Here is a 22273-nt window from a genome sequence, read left to right on the forward strand (position 1 = left end):
ATTCTGCAATTGGACACAAGAGGATCTTTACAGCACCAGTCCTCCTTACTTTGCACATTAAAATCCCTCTCTGGAATTGGAACTGGGAAACTTGCAGTGGGATTGTGGCCTTGTTCTTTCAATAAGAAATGTAATGCTAATTAAGTTTTGTTGTTTTTTATAAAATACTTTATTAAGAATAATAAGAGTAAACAAGGTTACAAAAATACCAACTTTATTAACTAATGAACATGTTAATTACAGAAGATTTGTATAAGTTATAACCAGAGTGTTCCCTTTTCATTAGGCATTCATCAAGTTGTACTTAATGGGAGCATTATTTTTCCCTCTTAAATAAGAAAAAATACTTTTATCATACACTGAACTCCACAGGCAGCTCCCTGAAGTTAGATCCCATGCAAGAAAATGCTATACATAAATGCCCAAGGGTATGTTTAAAAAGGAACACCAGGAAACTTTAGGGTGAAAAGCCATGTCAGTTCCTGCCAGCAGCCCCAACATTCAAAAACAGTAATATACCAGTGCACATGAGGGAGGAAAAAAATAATTGGTAAGGAGACAAAGCTAAATAATCAACCTAAATAGGCTTCCTACAGTCTCCATGGGGGTCAACTGGTTTTCAACCAGCTTTACAGAAGGATGATGACAAAGCCTCAACTCCTGCTGAGGTTACCTTGGAGCTGAGAATGTGTACAAGGATCCATGTGGAAAAGCACTGAACAACTCTTAGGCCCTGCTCGTTTGACAGTCTCATTCACTGAATTCAAGGGACATTTTGCCTGAGTAGATTTTGACCCCCAGAAATATATTTGGAGCCTCATCTGAAAAGCTCTAACTCAAGTAGAGTAGCTCTGTCAAGTACATTGGCATTACCTGCAGGAAGGGATTGCAGAATGCCTCAGAGAATTTTAATCTTAAATGAGAGAAGAAGATTTCGGCAGTAGCAGCAAAAATTTAGACCAGTACATTTCCAATGAGAGCTACATTTTTCTGAGGGTCATGAGGTTTATGAGAGAAAAAGAGATAGGGGAAAAATGTTTTTAAGGGAAAAATGTTTTCTATAATAAAATGAAGAAGCATTAGCCAGATCCAATGCCCAAAGAAAATAGTAATTAAGTTAAACTAACTTCAGTTGCACAAAATCACCTTTTAGGTTTTCATTCCATAATTTTATATCCAAAAATTACACCTTTCAGAGATTGAGGATTAGTTACAGCAAAGAGAATGAGAATGAAATTAAATGGAGTTTAAGAATGTCCTTAAACAAGAATTTAAATTCTGTATTCTTTATTCTAATCTGATTAAAATCACATCTATGAAGTAAAGTTCAGATCCTACTGAAGTTAGTAAGGGGTTTTTCAGCATTTAGATGGGCACTAGATCAGGTCCCCTTGTTATTACAGAGAGAAAAATATTAGAACAGTGAAAAAATATCTATAGAGTGTCCTTTCTTAAGAGAGTCCTGTAGTTATAACAGTTGCCTGGTACGGTACCATTGGTACCAACAAGAAATATTCACAGGAATAAATGAAGTACAGATTCATTACCACATATCATTATTCTTCTCTTCCCTTGCTCTTCAGGATCTCAGGTGCCCTCCATTCTGAGATAGGGAGAGCAAAAGTACCTGGTAAGCAAGTGCATACAAACTTGTTAAGTTCTGGAGCATCAACTCTGCACAATTTATTTTACTGAGGCACTGCCCAGAACAAACAGGTAAAAATCCTTACACATTGTCTAAGAAAAAACAGTATTTTTTATCATATATATATATGTGTGTGTGTGTGTGTGAGATATATATATATATATATATATAAAAATCACAGTCTTCTGCACAGCAGAAGCTTATAACTAAAATATTTTAAGATTCAAATTTTTTAGATAGACATAACAAAATGCCTGCAAATATAATACAGTGAGCACATGACAGTTCTTCGAATACAAAGAGTGAACATGGAATTGTATATTTTATCCACATTCTACTTGTGGCTGAGAACAAAACTCACTTGGAGTTTTTTAAAAGTCTTTCTTAAAAATGTAATCCTTTCAATAAGATATGGTCAGTATATACTTAGTACGAATACACTCTTCACCTACATGACAATAATTAAGTGTAAATACAACAGGCTAAATCCTGCCCTCTTAGGCCTGGTAAGTAAGAGAGGCTAAAGGGAGCATGAAGCCTTCAGAGGTGACCAGAATAGATTGAGACAGACTGTCTGCATAGCATCCACAACCTTGAATCTGCTGTACAGAGAAGTCACATCTTGTCCAAAGAGATTATTTACATCAGGAGGAACTTCAGAAGCTCTGTTTGCTGAAACACTTCTTCCTATGTGCCAGTAGAATCTGCTGGATATGTGACACAAATCTCAGCAAGCCAAGCCTCTTAAACACGGGCTGAAACTCATTCCAGCTCACCAATGTAAGCATACTGAGTCCCACTGAAGTCAAAGTGCACTGCTGAAGAAAATCTGGTGAGCCAAGATGAGGCCTGTCTCCCAAGACATCTCCCCTGAAGTGGTTGCTTTCTGACAGGGCAGAATTCAACCCTGCATCTTCTGCATGAAATGTTCTTTTGTATATCCATACCACGGGGTCAGACTTGTGGCTCTGCAGTTACATATGATACACAGACCAAACACTACTGGAAACATTTACAATTTACACAGTCACAAGTGAAGCAACAGTGCCATTATTTATGCCATTACATGTACAGTAGTAAAACTAACATTGGATATATGTCGTATCAATTTTCCAGAAATTAAAGGGTAATCAGTGCCACCTGTGCCAACATATTTGTACAAAATTTCCAGACATAAAACTAAACGCCTACAGAAGAACAAGCACTTTTCATAGATGATGATTTTGTGTTCCCTTTCGCTATCAGCATAAAGGAAAATTATTGTCCCATATATAGACAGGAAACAAGCAACTAAACTATTGGTGATGTTGTCCATATTAAATACAAGATCATATCAATCTCTGCAATTGTTTTATTATCTTGAAATGAATTATACAAAAGATAGAATTTTTTCCAAATCTAGTTAAGGTTTTATTAAAGTTCTCATGTCTCTGAAAAACTATTAGCGTATAACTTACTTTTTCCAGTCTTAAGTGTCTCAGCCAGGTGCTGGATTCAACTGTTCTTTTTCTTGCTGTAAATGCAGAGTTCCATGAAATAACTAGAACCAGCCGAACTTTAAATGCTTGTCTATTTAGAAAGATTTGGGCATATTAGATTTAAATTTCTTTCAACGCCCAAAATCTTCCAATATCTACTCAGGATTACTTTTTCAAAGTGTATGAGATGCTGTCTTTAGCATTGCAAATCCACAGTTATTTCTGGATCAGATTGTAAAGGAATGATCAAGAGTTTGCTAACCAAAATGGAGTTTGAGATATCTGTTAGAGGACCATATATACAGTGAAGGAACCAAGTGCAGAAGTAGAGTCTGTAAGCATTGTGCAAAAGAAAGTGGTAGTGACTTCTACGAGAACTCTGCTTATGGCAGGCTTGTCAAAATCCATCAATAATGAAAAGATTGCTTACTAAAGATATTATTTTTTTATAAAGTACTGAAATCTTTGACCTCTTATAAGGGGGAAAGAGAAATATGATCATAAATGCTGTCCTGGACAGATGCATATATTTCTCAGCAGGGCTTTTGTTATATACGAAGAGAAATATATGGCTCATAGAAAGAATAAGATGTGAAAAGTAGAACTATAACTTGTTTCTCCTAAGATAATCTGAAGAGCAGCATCAAGGAGGTCATATGATCTATTTCTACAAAACCATTTATCATCCAGTAATGTCTTTGCAAAATTGTTTATCCATTCAAGTATCTTCAGGAGATATGTCACCATACTTGCATATACTGTAAGTCACTCCAACATTTATAAAACAACACTGATAGACAAGAACACCAAAAAACACCCATAAATATTAAAAGAAGCTCTACAAACTTGACTATCAAGTACTTAAAAAATTGTTGTTCTTTACATTACACATTAATTACAGGCTGTCCAGAATTTTTCAACAGGAATTGTTGACTTTTTCAGGGTTTTCTGTAGGTCATCATAATCTTGTGAATCCACCGGGAATAATACGAGACCCGAACGAAAATCCCAGGACGATTTCGAATGGCACATCCACGGCCAGGAACAATGACACCAATTACTATCTTCAGCCTGTTTTGTTCACAAACCAAAGGACCACCATAATCTCGCTAGGAAAAAAATAAACAGCATGAGTGTCACTTCTCAAAATGCTCCAAGACACAGCTCCCACCTGTCTGCTGCGGAATGTTTTCTTTTGGGGATGACAAGATGCACTAGGCAATAGTGTTCTTGCCATAGGACATAAACCAACTTCCAATATTTTTTTTTTCATAACCAGAATTTATGACAAACAATGTCAGAGTTGGCCTCTGACCTTTTGTTCCTTCTGTGCAAATTAAGCTCTGTGATCCATCTTTACATGTCATTCTAATGACCTCAGACCACCAGATTTTATTCACCTCTTTCAGCTACCTGAAAGCCTAATATTTTTTATGTGAGTATAAACCAGATGAGCAGAATGTGAGTTGACAGATAAACATCTTTGTTATGATGACAGGCTTTGCATCAAACACTATTGACAAAGTCAGGTTAGTGTCTTTCTTTCAGTTAATCATCTTGCAAGGCCCTAGGATGAGAATCTGTATGTACTGATAGGCAGAGAGAATAACAAACACAATAAAAAGGTAGTATTTTTTGAAGCATTATTTTGAGACCTAACTTGTTAAACTGATATTTTTTTGTTATTTTGAATGAATGAGACACCTATACACTAGTTTATGCATTCCATGAAAATGTGGAGTTTGACCCACTGAAATCAGAGTTAGATACAATCACACAGATCTGGGACTTGAACATAGATGCTGCAGTTTCTACCCAGGCTAAAGGTAGACTGGACCCTGCAAACTTGCTGCAAAACTAGACAGTAAATTCTCATATCAGACAGTGAGTTATTGTTTAAAAAAAGGAAAGCTGACAATTAGCATTGCATTCTCTCTGGATCACCAGAGAAACAACAATGCTTGACCTTTATTTGGTTTGGGATTTTTTCTGACTGACGGCAGACTAGTTCCCACATGAACAATGAACTATGTCAGAGCCATCAGAGCTGCTCATAAAACACTTTCAGGAGTGGAGTTTCACCTGCCAATCTGATTTTGTTCCTCTGCCTGTTCTCTGCTGAGGAAAGTAGCTTCAAAGGAGAACTTAGGGAGCAGGAAACTGCTCAGTGATTAAGACTGATTGCTAATATTAATTCATTCCATTTCTTCTTGCAGGGGAAAACCAAGTGCAGGATCCCCAGCAGACTCCCATGCAGATGTTTCATTTATAAGTCTTGACAAGTCTAAGACCTCATTTACAATTAAACATTTTATTTTGAAGAAATACTTTGCAACAAAAAATGATCCCATAGATTATTAATAACAAATGGAAGAGGCCTCAGCTTTATGAAGATGACCTCTTTTCCCCATGGTTTGGTAGTACCCTTGGGTAGGGAAAATTTTATTACACAGTTAACATTGGTATTAGGAAATCAACAATCCTATTTCAGATAATAAATACTTAATAATGTTCATGACTTCCCTCCTTCTAGATATCCACAGTCAGATTTTCCATCAAAAAAAATATTATATCTTCCTGTAATAAATTATTTACAGCTTTTCTCCTCAGATGTCTTTTCTCCATCATCAAAAGTAGTGCTAAGCAAAACAACTGTACCAAACTACTTGATCACTGAAGTGGTTCTCCTGTCCTCATCAATATGTTGCTCAGGCTCAGGAGAGCAAAATACTCCAGCCTTCTGACTCATAAAAACCTCAGTACATTTCTGGACTTTTCTCCTTCCCTCATTACTTTATCACCTCTGTTGAGTACTGACTGTTATGTATTTTGCATGCAATGCCTCATCTAAATAAGGATGTAAATTTGCTCCAGCCTTTGATTTCTACTCAATCAAAACATACAGCCATTGCTACCACAGAGGCACCTTTGTCCTTAGTATACAGAGCACAAGTTTGCCTCAGTCTAGTGTAGTGTAATAGTGTATGAGTAGATATAAGATTCCTGTAAGTCTTTCAATGGTGTGGTAGTGAAATCAAAGTAATTTCTGCACTCTGACATAAAATAGAAGACTTGTAACACAAATAATTTTCCAATGCAAAAGTTTAGTGCAATGAGAATAAGTTTAAAAACCTCCAGTAATTTATTTTTGGGAAAGAAATAGTCAGGGTCCTAAAAATGTATTAGGAAATGCAATATTTACCTCGCAAGGCCCAGCACCTACGGTTTCAGCCACAGCACAGATTTCAGACTCATTCACAGTAATCTTTCCTTTGAGATATTGGTTGCATTTCTCATTTCCCAAAATAAACAGGTTTGCTACTTGGAGAAGGCCATCATAGTTAACTACTACAATTGAAAAGAAAATAAAAATTTTATTGTATTTTAGGGGAAAGAAAGTGTTTCCAGATACAGTCCACATAAACTTATTAATGTAATTTCAGTTATTTTACTTTCTCTCCAAAACTCACGTTTTTGTCTATCCCTACTGTTATCATGCTTTTGTATTTTGGATTTCTTATATTTTCTGAAAATGGGATTTGCCAGACATTTGTTTTGTTTTCATGTCTGTTTAGTTCTCTGAGAATATCTGGATAAGTTTTTTAGTACTAGAATAAAGGGCTTTGTAACTGGGCTTACTCTACAGCTCACCACCAGATTGCCCAGGCATCAAAGAAATCAGAAAAAGAGCCTGAAAATGTTATCACTCCCATCAGTGGAGGGAGGATTCTGCTCCCTGCCTTAAACATGAGTTAATGTGTAACAGTGCCTGCCATGGCCTAGGGAAGGATGTGTGACTTGAAAAATACTGTAGCAGAGTGGAGTTTTTCTCAATCTGTGCTGGCTCAGCTACCCTGAATGACTTTGTGCCTGCAAGGGCAGAGCCACAGCCTTGTGCAATCTCCATTCATCAGTGTGAAGGTCAGGAAGCAGGAGCCCTGTGGAGCTTACTCTTGTTCTACATGTCGAAAGACGAGCCTGTACAAGCTGCAAAGATAAATAAAGGGTCTGGACCTGCCCATTCTCTGCACAGCCATCAAAAGAAAATGCCAAGCTTGCCCTCCACTGACTTATAATCCTGTTTTCTTAAAAAAAAATGGATGTAACACTTCTTCGTTCCCTGACCGGGATACTGTGAGGATTATATAAAGTAGTGCAAAAAATATAGTACAAAGTCCTTGGATGACAGATGTTATGTATTTACTGTATTACATAACTCCACAACATTGCAAATTCCTTATCAGTTGTCTTTAGCTAAGCTTTCCTGTGATGCTGTGCTGTGCTCCAGCCTGATGTCCCTGTCCCCCAGACAGCCGATGCCCCCAGAGGATGGCTAATATGGACATGCTGGGAACATCAAAGGCAGTCATTTGGGAGAGGGCTGGTACAGATTAATTGCCACCCACAAAGAAATGGCAGAGTAGTGGCTACAAGGAAGACAGCCTCAGAATTCCAGCCTAGCTTCTGCTCTGCTTCCAGGACAGTGTGAGTATATTGCTGCTGCTTACTCAGGGTCTGTGGCAAAACAACATTTGAGCACAGTAAATATTGGAGTAATTATTGTCAACTGGCAGCTATTAACTTTTTATCAACACATAATTAGCCAGATATAGCATTTACTAGACTAAATAAATGTCTGTTCTCCCACATATTTGTATTTTCTTCACACAAAACTGTGTTCAATAAACATTAGAAAGGTTGCAAAGTCAAGTACTCAAAAGTTAGGAAATGCCAGACTTAGGGTTGCCTGTGCGTCCCTATTTCACTGTTATTGTGTATATTAATAAAGTCTTTGATTACATGTTTCTGTATTAGTTTTTCCACAGGGCCCTGCTTTGTATTACAGAAAGAGACTGCTCAAGTAGATGAACAAAGATTTGTCAAAAAACCCTGTTAATATTCTGCAGAGAAATTTTGCTATTTTTTTTAACACGTGGAATAGTATTTTTCTCTAATTCACTCCTCAAAATGTTTGAATCATTTTGCCTGTCCCTGAAATAACAACAAAAAAGGAGAGACTAGTGGAAAATATTTCATGTTAAATTAAGTTGGATAAAAGGCTCAGAGATTTACAAACTAAAAAAAAAAAAAACAAACTCTATTTTTTAACAAGAAGTGTTGGACAACCGTGGCATCAGGCCATACCCGCAGCCTCACCTATAATGACAAGAGGAAGTAAGTTGTCAACGTATTCATTTAGTTTTTAAAAATAGTTTCTTACATCCAGTGTATCCCCATCCATAAACACTGCAGCTGGTCTTCTCTGGAATGGTACATCCAGAAATGGGCAAGCGGATTATTTCTACAAAATTTGTCAATATAGCAGGTCTGAAATGAAGAAAAAAATAAATAGATATAATGGATTTTACTTAACCTTCTGAACTGTGTTTTTAAAATTACATTAAGTCTATTATAGACCACAGCAATTTAAAACTGTGCCAATTCTTTTCCTTTCATTTTCTGTTTCTGAAGAATATGATGGATTCTTCTACCTATTTTTTGTACTACAGCTGCCAACTGTCAAAAAATTCTTGAGATGCTGTCACCACTTTTATGCAATTTAACTTGGGTTTTAATCTTAAAAGTAAGTAGTGATGGCATTTCATTTGGATATATAGGTTTATTCATATGGAGAAATTTTGAAAGCTTGTATATACGCAAGGATCTCAGCTACAATCTGGTGCTTATTCTATAAATTAAAACCATATACTAGTCCATGTGGGTACTTAGTGGGTTTTCTTTAAATCTCCCAACATGGTTAACAGGAAGAATAATGTAGGTATGATTTCACAGGAGTGACATCTGTTTTCTGAGTAACATTGATGGACCTGCATTTCTGCATGTATCAAATAAAATTTCTTTCAGTTGGAAGTTTACCCCATGGAGACAGCAACTGTAGTACTGGAGATAGCAGAGCAATGAACTTGCAAATCTCATTTAGGAAGAATCTCACCCAGCAGATGAAAGCAAAGAGATGTAAATTCACTATAACAGCTACTAACCTGCTAAGTTTAAGTAAGACCAAATCCGACCCTGCAGGGCCATATACCAACTGGGAGATGTTCCGGACTTGTTTGCGCTTCTCCTCTCCCTTTCCTTTGATATTATGGACTCCAAGCCAGGCTTTGTAGTCTTTCAAATCTTTGTACCTAAATGAGGCAAAGTCGGTTGTGATTTTGCTGACTGTATAATAAAATAACTAAAAAACTCTGCTTAATATGATTATGCTGGAAGATCTTAACTAATGCTCCTTAGCAGAAATGGCTTCATGCTGCCAACTGCTATTCCAAAATCAACATGTTTGGATGTAAGGTTTTGGCCTGAAGCCATTACATAATTTTATCTTTAACTGTTACTAAAATCAATTTTTTTTATTTTTCATAACAGTATCCAAACATTCAGATCCTTGGACAGTATGAACCTTTGAACTTTTTTAGATTTACCCAAGTTTTCTATTTTATTTTGTCCAGTTAAGCAGAAGCATGAGATTATTCTCATAAAAAGGCAATTGCCTAACCATGACACTTGGAAAATCTATTTATGCTTCTATGTAAAATAGCCAGGGCTATTTAGATTTACAGCAATAAAAACAGAAAATAGCAAGGTCCCACAGGCCTTTTATATCAGAAAAGCAGTGTTAAAGCCAAACAGGAGGAAAAACTGCTGCATTCAAGTTGAAGAAGCATTATGCTGATAAGTTCCTGAAAATAGATGGATTTTAATATTGCAAAGTTCCAGACTACTGTACCGAGAAGGGAAACACTGCCTTGCTGTAAGAACCCACTCTTCTTTTATCAAAGTACCACCACAGATATGCTTATTCCTGGAGAAAAAAAGAAAAGGAAAAAGATTTTTAAAAAAACAAAAAAAACCCACCCACTAATATTAGTTTCTACATAGTCAAGAAGTTAAAAGAATGTTTTGTTCCCCACACGTTTGCTGGTGAAAAGCGGCAGACTGACAACATTCAAAAACTTGTCTCTGTCCCTTTGCTCCAAAGTTTCAACACTTACAGTAACATGACTTTGCAGAGCTTTACTCCAATGTGCAAAAAACCAGAAAGAAAGACAAATTCAGTTACTCTGTTCATTTAGTGGTTTCAAAGCTGAATTTGTAATAAGACACCTAATTTAAAATTAAAAAAAAAAAAAGGGGCCAATTCTTTGTAACAAGAACTGGATTGAAACTTTCAAGCAAGTCCCCAGACTGCCACCAGATGTAAACAACTTTTGGTCATTATTCATGTAAGTATTATTCAAAGCATTGACCTCAAGGTGCAGAGTTCCTATTTGATTACAACCCCTAGGAGATTTGTGTCCCCACATACTTCAGTTGGAAACAATCTGCAGTGTATGACATCCTACATGTGATTATAGAAAACCTGAAGCATAATATATCAAGTAAAATTAAAGCAATTAAGCATGACAGTTCTTTAAAAAAAAATACTGTGGAATGTAGATTAATTAGTTTCTTTCCTTCTTTGTGCCTCCAAAATCACATTTATTTTCTGTAGCTCTTTGGAAAGTGAATCAGAATTGTCAGCAATTTGGGAAAAGCTTAAAATCTCACAATTTATAAATTCAAATCACACAAATGTTCAAAGCTTTGCAAAGAACTACTGGATGGATACCAGACTATATATGGAGTTCACAGACAGCAGGATAACACAGAGCTTTGACTTTTTTTTTAATCATATTTTGGTTGAGGAGCAAAATATCTGGTCCAAAAGGCTGGAGTATTCTAAAATGTAGGTTCTAGCTTGTTTTATTATAAAAATATCACAGTCAGGAGTATAGCTATGTTCTTCCATATTAAGTTTGCATCACTTGTGGTTTTATACAGAATTTCATCATCTGCATTAGAAGATTCATTAGTACACATAGAAAGGTTAATACTTCACTTAAATATGGGCCAAATTCAGAGCTGATTCCATGAAGCAGATGAAATCCATTTAAATACACTTAAAAACATTTGATTACAGAATCTGAATTGGATATCCATGAAAATTTTATTGAACAATTTAAGATTTAGAGATGGGCTTTTTTTACCAAATATGAATAGCTTCTAAGTTTCACTGGGCCTTCACCATTCAGACACAGCAATTCCATTTTGGAGTATACAGTTAGACTTTCTTGCAGAAAGATCAAATGTCATTAAGATTTTGTTTCAGACAATATTCTATTTGCTTCCTTGGTAACAATACAAAATACAACTACATTTTTATGCCCATATGTAATACTTCAAGATAGATTTTGCTGCTGGAGTATTCCAGGAATCCCTTATTCATAAAAGGATCTGCAATCATTTAAGCACTCATGTTTCATGGAATTTTATTGCATAGCAGAAAATCCAGGTTCAACTACCCTAACAATAGCTATTTCAATTTTAGACACCCAGATGTAATTCACCTTACCTGCCTAAAAGTTCATCAAATATCAAGGCTACTTTTAAAGCAGTGCAAAGATTAACTTTTCCAGGGGAAGATTTAGCCCACCAATCTGATTATTTGGTCAAGGAATATAGTGGTCTTCTTCTAGGAGTGTCTTTCTGAACCATCCGATACACTCCCAAAGAGGTTTTGATCTGATGGATCTCATACAATGCCAAGGTTACAGGGATGGGAAGATCCCACCCCCCTACATGAACTTCTCTAGCTATGAAGAGATGTAGAGAATGTATTTTTTATCTTTTCCTTAACTTCCATTTTTCATTTAATACCTCTTTTACAACATAGTTTTAAATGAGATGATGAATAATAAGCTAATAGAATTGAGCTTCCCTTTAGTCTGGCCCAGCAAACAAAGCCTTTTTTTTTTAACTTTTATTTTTCATGATAGAAGAAGCAGGGCTGATGCATGAGATATATCCTGTTATAAATTAATGATTCACACTTCCAGCTGATGAGTTATGAACCAGAGTAAAGAGCATAGGAAACAGCCATTCTGTGTTCTGGCTTTTACACAGCAGCAAAGATCTGCCATAATACAATACATGTGTTATACACAAGTTGTACATGTCAGGGTCTTGTTTTACAGAATGAAAAGGATTTCCTTATAGCTCCTACTTATTTATTTTTTAATACCAAATAAATTTTAATTCCATGCAATGACATAAGGGAAAGCTTTCTTTGACACAGATATAAATCCTGAATCTTATGCTTCACAAATAAATGCTTTGCCATCAAAGTGAAAATATTGATCTGAAATTCAATTCTTTTCCATCAGTCTCTAAAATAACCACTTTAATGCTGAATGTGAAGCCAGTGTTATGAAAAGGTCTGCTATAGCTAAGTGGAAGAACAGAAGACTATGAATGCTTTGCAGGTTCATGTGTGTAAGTTAGCTATAATGAACATATAAAGTATTTCACTGCAGAGTGAATACTGTGGCATCACCTGACATCAGAGGAATGCTAATTTTCTGCTTTTACAGAACTTAACTGCAATGTAGAAATATTCTTTTATTGTTATTATGGTCAACATTTTCTACAATTCTAAAACAAATATCCTAGTAGTTAGTTGTATTGCCCTTCTAATCAAAGTGATAGTTACCTGTACGTCAAACTAACCACCCATCCTTCGTTAGTTTGTGTTGGGATTCCATTTACAACTCTCAAATGTTTTGTTGAGGCACAAGGAATGGCAGTATCTGAAAGCAGGTCCAGAGATCACATTTTACTAAAAGCAGTGGTAGGAAACCTGCACAGTTGCACATAAGGACCACAAGAAGGTCAATATTTATTATGTATTAACTTTCCTGTGCTAATGAAATATATTTCTAGGCCATCAAAACTACCCCAGTGAAGCTGAGTAGGTCTATTTAAATATCCATAGGGAATATAAAATACATAAATTTAAATAGGGTTTTGAGATTTACATAGTTAAAAAGCAAACATTGAAGCTCATTACCAAATCTCACCACTGGCAAGACATGACGGTGAGAATAGATAAAGGAGTATAACAAAGCTATTCCCCATTTTTCTCTAGTAAAATTACTTTTTCTCAGTTTGCATGGTGGGTTTTTTATAACTTTACTAATTTTTATTAGTAAATAAAAATTCCCAATTGGAAAGAAATGTCTAGATTTAGAGGATAGTCATGCACTGCACAGTTCATACACAAACTTACCATCCAAGCTGGTTGTAGTAGGAGTTGTATCACCTTCACCTAGACAGACACACAAGATAGCCATAATACAAAATTAAAATACATTTAAAAATTGACTACATTTCAACATCAAATGACATATGTTTAAGTTTAATGGTTCAGAAAGTTTTAAACTTCAATGACTTCTTCAGTACACTGCAAAAGCAGTATTCAGTAACACTTAACAAGGGGGCAGAATTTTACTCCAATAGAATGAAATAAGAAAGAAAAATTTTGGAGCAGGGATGTCAAGCATTTTTCTTCTTGGCTGAATTCTGAAGACATCAGGCTGCCTATCATGTTCAATTTACATGTTTCATTCAAACAAGCAAATGCTGAAAATGAAGTTATGACTTTTATATAAGCTTTCATGAACTACAGAAATCATGTGATTAAATCCATAGAAGACTGAAAGAAATTTTCAATTCCTTAAAAAACTTTGAAAGACATTTTAGGTCCCTATCAGCAAAAACTTATCAAAACGTGATTCCCAAAATCTGGTTCAGTACTTCCATCTAGTCTAATTAAAGAAATAGTTACAAGTTTGCTTAAACTTGTTTCTAAATGTTTACCTTCAGTGACACATACAGAGTGACCCAGCATTATAAGCTAGAGGTACAGGGGTAGCTTCTGAAAAGTTGCCCAAGGAAAATTTAAACAGTCTCCTCCAAATAGATTTCCATCATTAAGAAAATATATGTGTGAATATATAGATATACCACACACACAGAGGTATATTCATATATATAAGATGCTGTTGTATCCATAGTGAAATTTCTGCATGTATACACAAATGCATATATGCATGCGTATATATGGATGCATATATGTACATACATACATGTTTTCTATGTCTATGTTTCTATGTATAACTGTATGCATGTGCATATATATTTATACAGTAGTGTAATACTAGTCCACATGAGTTACAACTGTTAAACTGGCATATTCCCACTCTGGTGTTTGATTGCAGAAATGTACTACTCCCCAGTTCTGGATGCCCTACAAATGTTTGCTGAGAATACATCTTAGGAATTCATGGATCCAAATAATGAACTCAGAATAAGTGAATAAGAAGTATATTCGTTCAGCTATTCTTCATTTACATTGACACAAATAACCTTTTGCAAAGTTTTGTTTACACTTCATATATATGCCAAAATATCACCTGAGACTTCAAATACCACTTTTTAGAGATGCTGGAGTTTAGGCTATGAGGAAATGCAGTAGATTGCCTCCAGGAATGAGTGTAACATTATCCTTAACCTCTAGAGATCACAGACATGAATTCAAAAGCCTGATTTACCATGTAAGTGTTCTCCCAGGATATGCCACAGAATAACTTAGAAATAAGAGTTGAAGAGAAAGATTTTGAACATAAATGTGAATTACACATTTTTCAGCATAAAACTATCTTTTTCTACATGTCATCAGTTTATTGCTGAATTCCCTAGGATTCTTAATTCTGTTTATTTAAGCTATTTAGATTTAAACATTCAGCTTTGGAGGCATGATTTTCCTAATTCTTGCCAGGAATTAAATCATCCCATAAACATCCGAAAGCAGAATCTAATCTCTATAGCACATATACACTTCAGCATATATATAGTGAGTTATCCTAACGTTACAAAGACAGATCACACAAAGAGTCTCTGAAGCCTGTAGCCCAGAAGATAACTCTGCCTGGGTTTCTTGAGGCCACAGCCAGCATTCTGACCGCTAGACAATTCTTTGTCTCCGTCCAGCCCTCCCTCAATAGCTAGATCTGTTGGAAAATGTTTGACCATCTGTAATAGCCCCTTTGTGCTCCTGATGCATAAATAAGTCTTGAAATCTCCAAGCTGGTCAAGGAAAAGAACCCCTTGTTCATATATTGCACAAGCAGCTTCTGTCTGCTCCTTCTCAGTCACGCACAATTGACTCTTGATAGAATCACACATTTTCTGCAGCCACAAGTGACAATAGGAAGGTGTGCACAGGCCTGTGACACCGTGGCTTCACTGGGACTGCACAGCTGACAGTGCCAGCAGCGTGCCGAGTACTCACATCGAGAAATAGGGCAGTAATCCCAGGGCACAAGAGGATCATCTGTGTAACACCAGGGACCGTGAAAATCATCATCTGGATTGCGGCAATAGTTTTTCTTCAGTTTACTAACATCTGGTTCTCTGAATATTTGTATATGCCTACAGGGAAAAAAAAATAATTCTAAGTGTTGAAAAGCTTTATACTATAGCCCAAATTTTCAAAGGTTAAATGTTGCTTTGCTCCGCATTGTATTATTAGCTGATTGAGAAGCCTACAGGTCAGGGTTTAGGGCTGGTTGAAATCAAAGGGAAGATGAGACCCAAATATCTTCTGGATCTGTGTCCAACTTTCCTCTGGTTGGTATTTTAAGCACTGTGTCCACTGGAAAGCTGGGAGTCTTCTAGATCTCCCACTGAAGATAAAATCTCTAGCTATCCTCAGGAGGGATCATTACACTGATTAAAAGAGGGCCTGTGATGCCCGCAGAAAATCTGCAGACTCCTTTGGGGACCACAGGTTTCTTCTCCTGCAGGTTAACAGCACAAGGGAGCATTGTATCTACAAAGCTGAATCAAAGGCAAAAGAAAGACAAACTAAGAAAGCAAGCAAGGATGAGCAGCAGGCAACAAGAAAGATGAATGGCTCAGACAAACCACAGTGATAGGTCATCTAAGCTGCAAGCCTACGTGAAGCACTGTGGAGGTGAAATTTTGAGGCCAAAATCTGAAGTAGAGGAAGAAGTTTATTTCTGGCTTGTCAGATACAAGGATACAGGCTTCTTTAGTTACAGCTGTACTGCTCCTTCAGTTCACAACCAACCACTCATGCTGCCTCTAGAAGACTCAAAAACAGAGAAACTGTTGGAGTGAGACAGATAACTCCTCAAAGGAGTTCCTAGATGGAAAATGGGTGGTAGTAGAAAAGAAAGGCTGACCTGTGCTCTATTAGATCAATACAATTTCATCAAGCATCCAGTAGGTTTATACTGCCTCAGTCATAGCAAACTAAGACTTATCATGCTTCTCAGACAGCATGAGCTTAAACCTCTGCTTCCCTTCCCTGAGCAGCACACTGAATATGCATCCTCTCTCTCCCCATCTCTGGGAAGAAACACATGTAGTCCAGCTGATGATACCAGACAGGGCCACTGAAATCTGCCTTTTGCAATTCAGCTTCCCTAAAGGCTGACTTCCTGACCTTCACAGTCCTCCCAAAGGACAATGGCTTGTATGTTCAGCACTGTGGCTCTACAGCAAGTATCAAAGCTAATATTGACACATTTGCATCAGCTTGAGAAACTAAAGGAAAATGAAGGAGAAACTATTTTCATCACAGACACATATCACACTGTGTGTGATATCTCATACACAGCAAAACATTTTATGAATCCCTTATGTTATATGTAGTCCTGATAATTCATTTTACTTCAACAAATAAATTAATTTGCCATTTCTACTACTTGAATATGAAGCCAATGTAATTATAAACTACAGTCATTGCAGGTCTTTTTCTTGGCATTTGATGTCAGTATCACTAGATTGTAGACTAAAGAGTCAATTTCAGGCTGCAAGGGACATTAGGTGGTTTCAAGTCCAATCTCCTCCTTGAAGCAGCATGAGCTATGAGATGAGGCTAATGAGACAACCATTTCCTCTTATTTCTGATATCGTCTCATTGTAGCAAACTTTCAAGGACAAGGATGGGGTAAAATAGGCCAGTTAACTAAACACTAAGAAATATCCCAAAGCCTGCAATTACTGGTTAGCCTGAAAAAAGTCATGTTGTGCAATATATTTAAACACAAAGAAAAGGAAAAAAAAAAAAAGGTTAGGAAAACAAAGATATTAAAAGCTCCAGGACATAAGGGGCTACTTTAGAATCAATGCAGATGAAAAAGAGTTGCCATCTGGAGGCAGTATTTATTCAGGACTCACTGAACCATCTCTTTCTGTTTCATATGTACACACCTACGTAAGTCTTCAATATTTTTGTCCCATGTGGAGCAAGTTAGCCCAAATCTTGTCTTGGATAGATTCCCCATGTAACTCTTGCCATTGCCACGATAACAATCTGAAAAAAAAAAGAAGGATGAGACAAAAAAGTGGAGGGTGATTGTGCAACATTAGGAAGAAAACTCTTCCTTTCCATCAGTAATCCAAATTACTAAAGACAAGTGTTCTTTGAAGCGAATGCTAGACACTATTAATAAGGCAATTGCATAAATCAGATCAGAAGAAAAATGGAAATAGTTTTCAAATTTACATACATAATCTCCTGTTTGAGACCTTCATTCCCAACACAGCAGTATTTTAAATTTTGCCTTACTTACATGGACTTGGAAAATTTCTTTCATAAATAGTTGGTTTATGACTAATTTAGAATGGCCACACAGAATATCCTAAAAGTTGTCAGAATCTAGTTTATACAAAACCAAGAAAAAATTGTCCTCTATTCCTCCTTCCACAAAAGAATAGGCATTTGGTTTAGCTTTGTGTAGTTTTCAGATATTGGCAACAGTATATAATTCTAGACTTAAGTACTTCAGCAAAATCAAAAAATCATCATGACTTTAATTTTAATGTAATTCAAAAACTTGCTTGTTCGCTCCAGCAGAAGTCATGTTTAATTCATAAGCTTTTATCACAAGCCTTTTTGAGACTTTTCAAGAGAATTGTTTAAAATTATCAGTACTATAAAGACATTTTGCATAAAGCACTTAATTTCATATTCATCAGTATTTTTACTTTTGGATAATTGATACTTTACAAGAAACACAGAATGAATGCAAAAGTTTAATCCTTTCTCTGACATAAGTCTTGCAACTGCAACTTTTTAAAATTTACAGTAACATTGGCTAAAATTTAAAGATGGAGACGTTAATGCAGCCTGATGTAGGGTTATAGGTCTGAGGTCTTAGCCTCAGTTTATGCTGTGATTGACATCCATTCAGGATGCAACATTACTCCTTACAGTAATACCAAAACCTCATGGGAAAAACATTTGCCTGAAGACTCAGAATGAACCTCACAGGAAGAGGTAGGTAAGAACTCAGAGGATCAATCCCTTCTAGACCAGGAGGCATTTGCAAGAAAATAAAAAGGGGAAAAAATTGCTTTTTGGTAGCCTGATATGCAATCATAAAAAGACTGTGAACCAAGGAAATCATCTCAGGTGTGGAAAAAGGCCTTTCAAACTAAGAAAGGTAAAGACAGTAGAGCAGATATATAGATAAGCCTTGTCTAAAAATCAGGTCCAATAAAATCTTTGCTGCAGCTTTCCCTGCTGGAATTACAAATAAAGTGAGAAAGGAATCTCGTTTACACCACAATGAACCCCAAGCATGCCAATAAATGCAAAGCAGAGTTACATAGGTGTAATACAGACACAACTTCTCCAGTTTTCAAGGCTGTCTACTTGATGTTTGGAACAGTATGGCATTCACTTGAAATCTTGTTATCACCCTTTCCTCTGTTACCTTGTTCATTTGATACATCACACTTAGGAATCTGGGAGCAATAACCAATACGGATGTTTGGGTCAGTGGTAAAGCACCAGGGTGATTCAGATCCATCTGGATTTCGGCAGTAGTTCTCCCTCAAATCCCTGTAAAAATAAATATGTTACCTCGCAGCAGGGATAACCTAAACCCACCAATATGGTCCATTGTTTTTTGTCATGAATTAACAAAAATACAGGCTCATTCAGGTCTCTGTGTTACTGATCAGTGTCAAGTGCAAGGAGATGAGGAGCCAGTAAGAATGCAGTGTGCAGAAAAAAAAATAATAGTTGTAATAGGAATATGTTTGTGGAAATTCATTTTCAGCATATGTTTTGATGGGATATGAGATTACATTTGAAGATTAACAATATTTTCATTCAGGATCCTCCATCAAAATTTGCATGCAACTGACATTGGATACACCTGCAATATATTACAAGTGCTTTTAAATACAAACATTACCAAAGTGCTTAAAACTCCTGGTACTTTGAATGGTTCTGTTGAGTTTGGAGAAACAGAGTGCTTTAGACTATCAGTAACTCACTTAAGAAGCTGAACTGTGGAAAATAAAAAAAGTGTATGTCAAAGTTCTATACAGCTGTTACCTTAAAAGTAAGTTAGTCACAAGGGAATATCTTTAAATGTCTTTTGCAGCTTGCATGAAATATTCAAACCTCTTAAATGTAAGTTTTATTTCCCCGTCTCCTGACAGTTGTTGCCATGTTCTGTGCATCTCCATATTCCACTGTGTTTTTTACATCTGCAGCACTTGCTGATAACAGACTATGGAAAGAATGGGCCTAATACTGTAATTCTTACTGATATTTACCCATCCATAAAGATACTTTGTGCATACTGGGCTGTGGCTCCAACATGGTCAGCAAGGTTTCTTCTAGGCTTAGTTAAAAAAGGACTGAATGAGCATTACTAAGGTACTGCCTAAAATTAGTATATTATTCACACTTTGGGAGTTTATGAACCATACAAAAAGGTTTGATGACCAGTGGTCAGTCAAGTAAAAGCAGTCCTATTGATGCATCTATATTTAGTAATGAGACAGAAAAAGGACTTAAAATGTGACAAATTAAAGAAGTGTTTTCAAATATTATGAATGTTAATTATTTCAAAGAAGATTACATTCAGGTAGTATTTAGGACAAATTAATTTAAAGTCGGCAATCAAGCTCTGAAGACGTTTTTAGTTCCGTGAAAAAAATCCATTGGTAATGTAACAGCATCTTGGGATTCAGGTCCCAGCCTGGAATGCATCCAGACACTTCACGATCATATTGGTGAATAGATGCTTGAAGGAGAGGTTCATGAAAATCCCTAGGGTTTCATACAAGTTCATCTAGAACTATTCCTTTGAGATCTGAAGGACTGATTTTCCCAGGCCCAAATGGTTTTGAGCCTCAGCAGGTAGAGTGGAAGCATCAGAACAAGGGGCAGGGACAGAGCCCTGTGCTCTGCCCCAGTGGCATGAATTGTTAAACATTTTAAAACTCAGCTCTTTTCCCACTGCAGTAATAATACCCACAAGTCTCTACTCACTTGCATTTGAAGTTCTCAGGAGTGATGTTGTGCTGGTGAGGAAACTGGGAGTCCCACCTCTGGCACTGCACTCCACTCCATATGGTGCTGACGGTGCCACGGTAGCCCTCGCCCTGTCCCCGGACGCACGTTGTGGTCTCGGCTGTCGCCTCTGTGCTGTTCACCATGCTCTCCTCTGCAGACCCAGACAAGAAGGGCTCTTTCATTCTCTTAAGAATGGCTCAGGATGTCAGGTTTGAACTCCACATTACTGATAGAGTCATGGATTACATGATGTTTGAATCATGGTAATTGCAGTTTTATTGGTGAAATTGCCAATGTGATTATAGAATAATTTTCTCCTCTTCATACTTACAACATCCACCAAAAATCCAAAATCAAAATAAGTGCCAGACTTTATGCTAACTTATCCACTTGCATGCAAAGAGTCTGCAATATTTTCTTGTGTGAAACACCTGGCCTATGCTGTACCATTGGAAGTTACAAGATATTCCTCATTACTTTCTCAAGTTCAGAAAATATCATTCCATCAGCTTTAAAAAACTAAGCGACCACCCACATGTGCACTATTAAACATGGTAACACATATTTGTAGGATTAAAATACAATTGGGTTTCTCTAAAGAATTCCCAGAATATCATGTCACAGGAAAAAAAGATGCAGATAAAAAATAATAATAAAAAACTATAGATACTATTATAAGATAATGTGCTAAATTCTTCTAGAATGTTGTTTTGGTTTGGTTTTTTTATGCCTCATATGGTTAAAGAGGGAAAAAAAAACCCCTAGCTTTTGAAATCAAAGATCAGTATTCTCTACAGAGAGAAAAATGTTTTAAAGACTAACAAATTCATCAGACTCAAGATCTCTTACAGATGTTGATATACTCTGCACTCACCCTGGTGTGGGCTGTCTTGAACTAAATTCAGAAAAACAGTGGTTTTGAAATGACTCATTCACATAACTTAAAAGTCTCTTTTTATTTCTTATGCAATTTTCATAATTGCAAATTAATGGCACAGATATTGCATCAGATATATACAAAGTAGTACAAAACTAAATACACTGCAGTAAGTGCAATTCTTCAATATCCTTAAAAGTTCCCAATACAATATTTTAAAAGAAACTGCATATCTGTTGGTAATTACTATGGTTCACAAGACTAATTTTATTAATTATCTTAAAAGTATTAGTTGGCAGCAGAAAGTATGTCAATAAACTTCTTTATTTAGTTTTCTTCAAATGGTCCACTGAATAGAACAGTATTTGTGTGTTACTCATAATGTAGTTCCCTCCTGGTAAATTGAGCCAGTTCCATGAACTTGGAGAAAATATGGATCTTAAGGAAACCAAATGTCATAACAGATGGTTTTGGCTGATTTGCTGACTGATCTTTGACGTTAAAGATCATTTCCCTGTAGGATGATAACATCAAGTTGTGCACTTGAATTATACATTTATCCATGCATCCCTTTAGCTCTTCATCTGGTTGATGTTTTCAAGTCAGCATTTCATGGTCAAATTCATTTCCTGTCCCTCCTTCCCAAGGCAAATGTTGTCCTGTTTCAACAGGATTTTGAGTTCCAAGCTCATTCCAAAGTCAAAAGGATATGGCACTGCAAGTATCACAAGGAGGTTTCTGCAGGCTGACAAATGCACTCTTTCTAGGGGAACTCATCAAACACTCTTGCAGCTAGTAACTTTATATTTAGTCTTTATGCATCACTTTTTAAATAATAAGACTAAAAAAGGATTAATTCACACAACTTATAGTAATAAATAGCTGCAATATTTTTGTTTTCTATTATAAGTAATATATGAAAACAAATAAAGTTCTACTCTAAAATAGCTTCTAAGCTGATTAGAGTGAACATTGCTATGCAACATTCAAATATATATTAGTATTTTTCAAAAATACACATATTTCTT

General features: G+C 36.2%; 1 protein-coding gene across 1 annotated transcript in view; it reads right to left on the reverse strand.

Annotated features, from left to right (window-relative positions):
- Positions 1–228: 228 nt before the first annotated feature.
- HGF (hepatocyte growth factor) overlaps positions 229–22273 on the reverse strand; it is a 57425-nt gene continuing 35380 nt past the window's right edge. The window contains exons 8-18 of the mRNA XM_071424019.1: positions 20345–20519; positions 18771–18898; positions 17263–17365; positions 15314–15453; positions 13250–13288; positions 12674–12770; positions 9872–9946; positions 9126–9272; positions 8345–8451; positions 6326–6471; positions 229–4232 (exon numbers count right to left, since the gene is read on the reverse strand). Of these exons, the coding sequence (XP_071280120.1) occupies positions 4062–4232; positions 6326–6471; positions 8345–8451; positions 9126–9272; positions 9872–9946; positions 12674–12770; positions 13250–13288; positions 15314–15453; positions 17263–17365; positions 18771–18898; positions 20345–20519 (1328 nt within the window). The 3' untranslated portion in view covers positions 229–4061. The remainder of the gene's footprint in view (positions 4233–6325; positions 6472–8344; positions 8452–9125; positions 9273–9871; positions 9947–12673; positions 12771–13249; positions 13289–15313; positions 15454–17262; positions 17366–18770; positions 18899–20344; positions 20520–22273) is intronic.

Source organism: Agelaius tricolor, unplaced genomic scaffold (genome assembly GCF_023055355.1).
Source record: "Agelaius tricolor isolate 1412-34295 unplaced genomic scaffold, bAgeTri1.0.p SCAF_3, whole genome shotgun sequence".
Lineage (NCBI taxonomy): Eukaryota > Metazoa > Chordata > Aves > Passeriformes > Icteridae > Agelaius > Agelaius tricolor.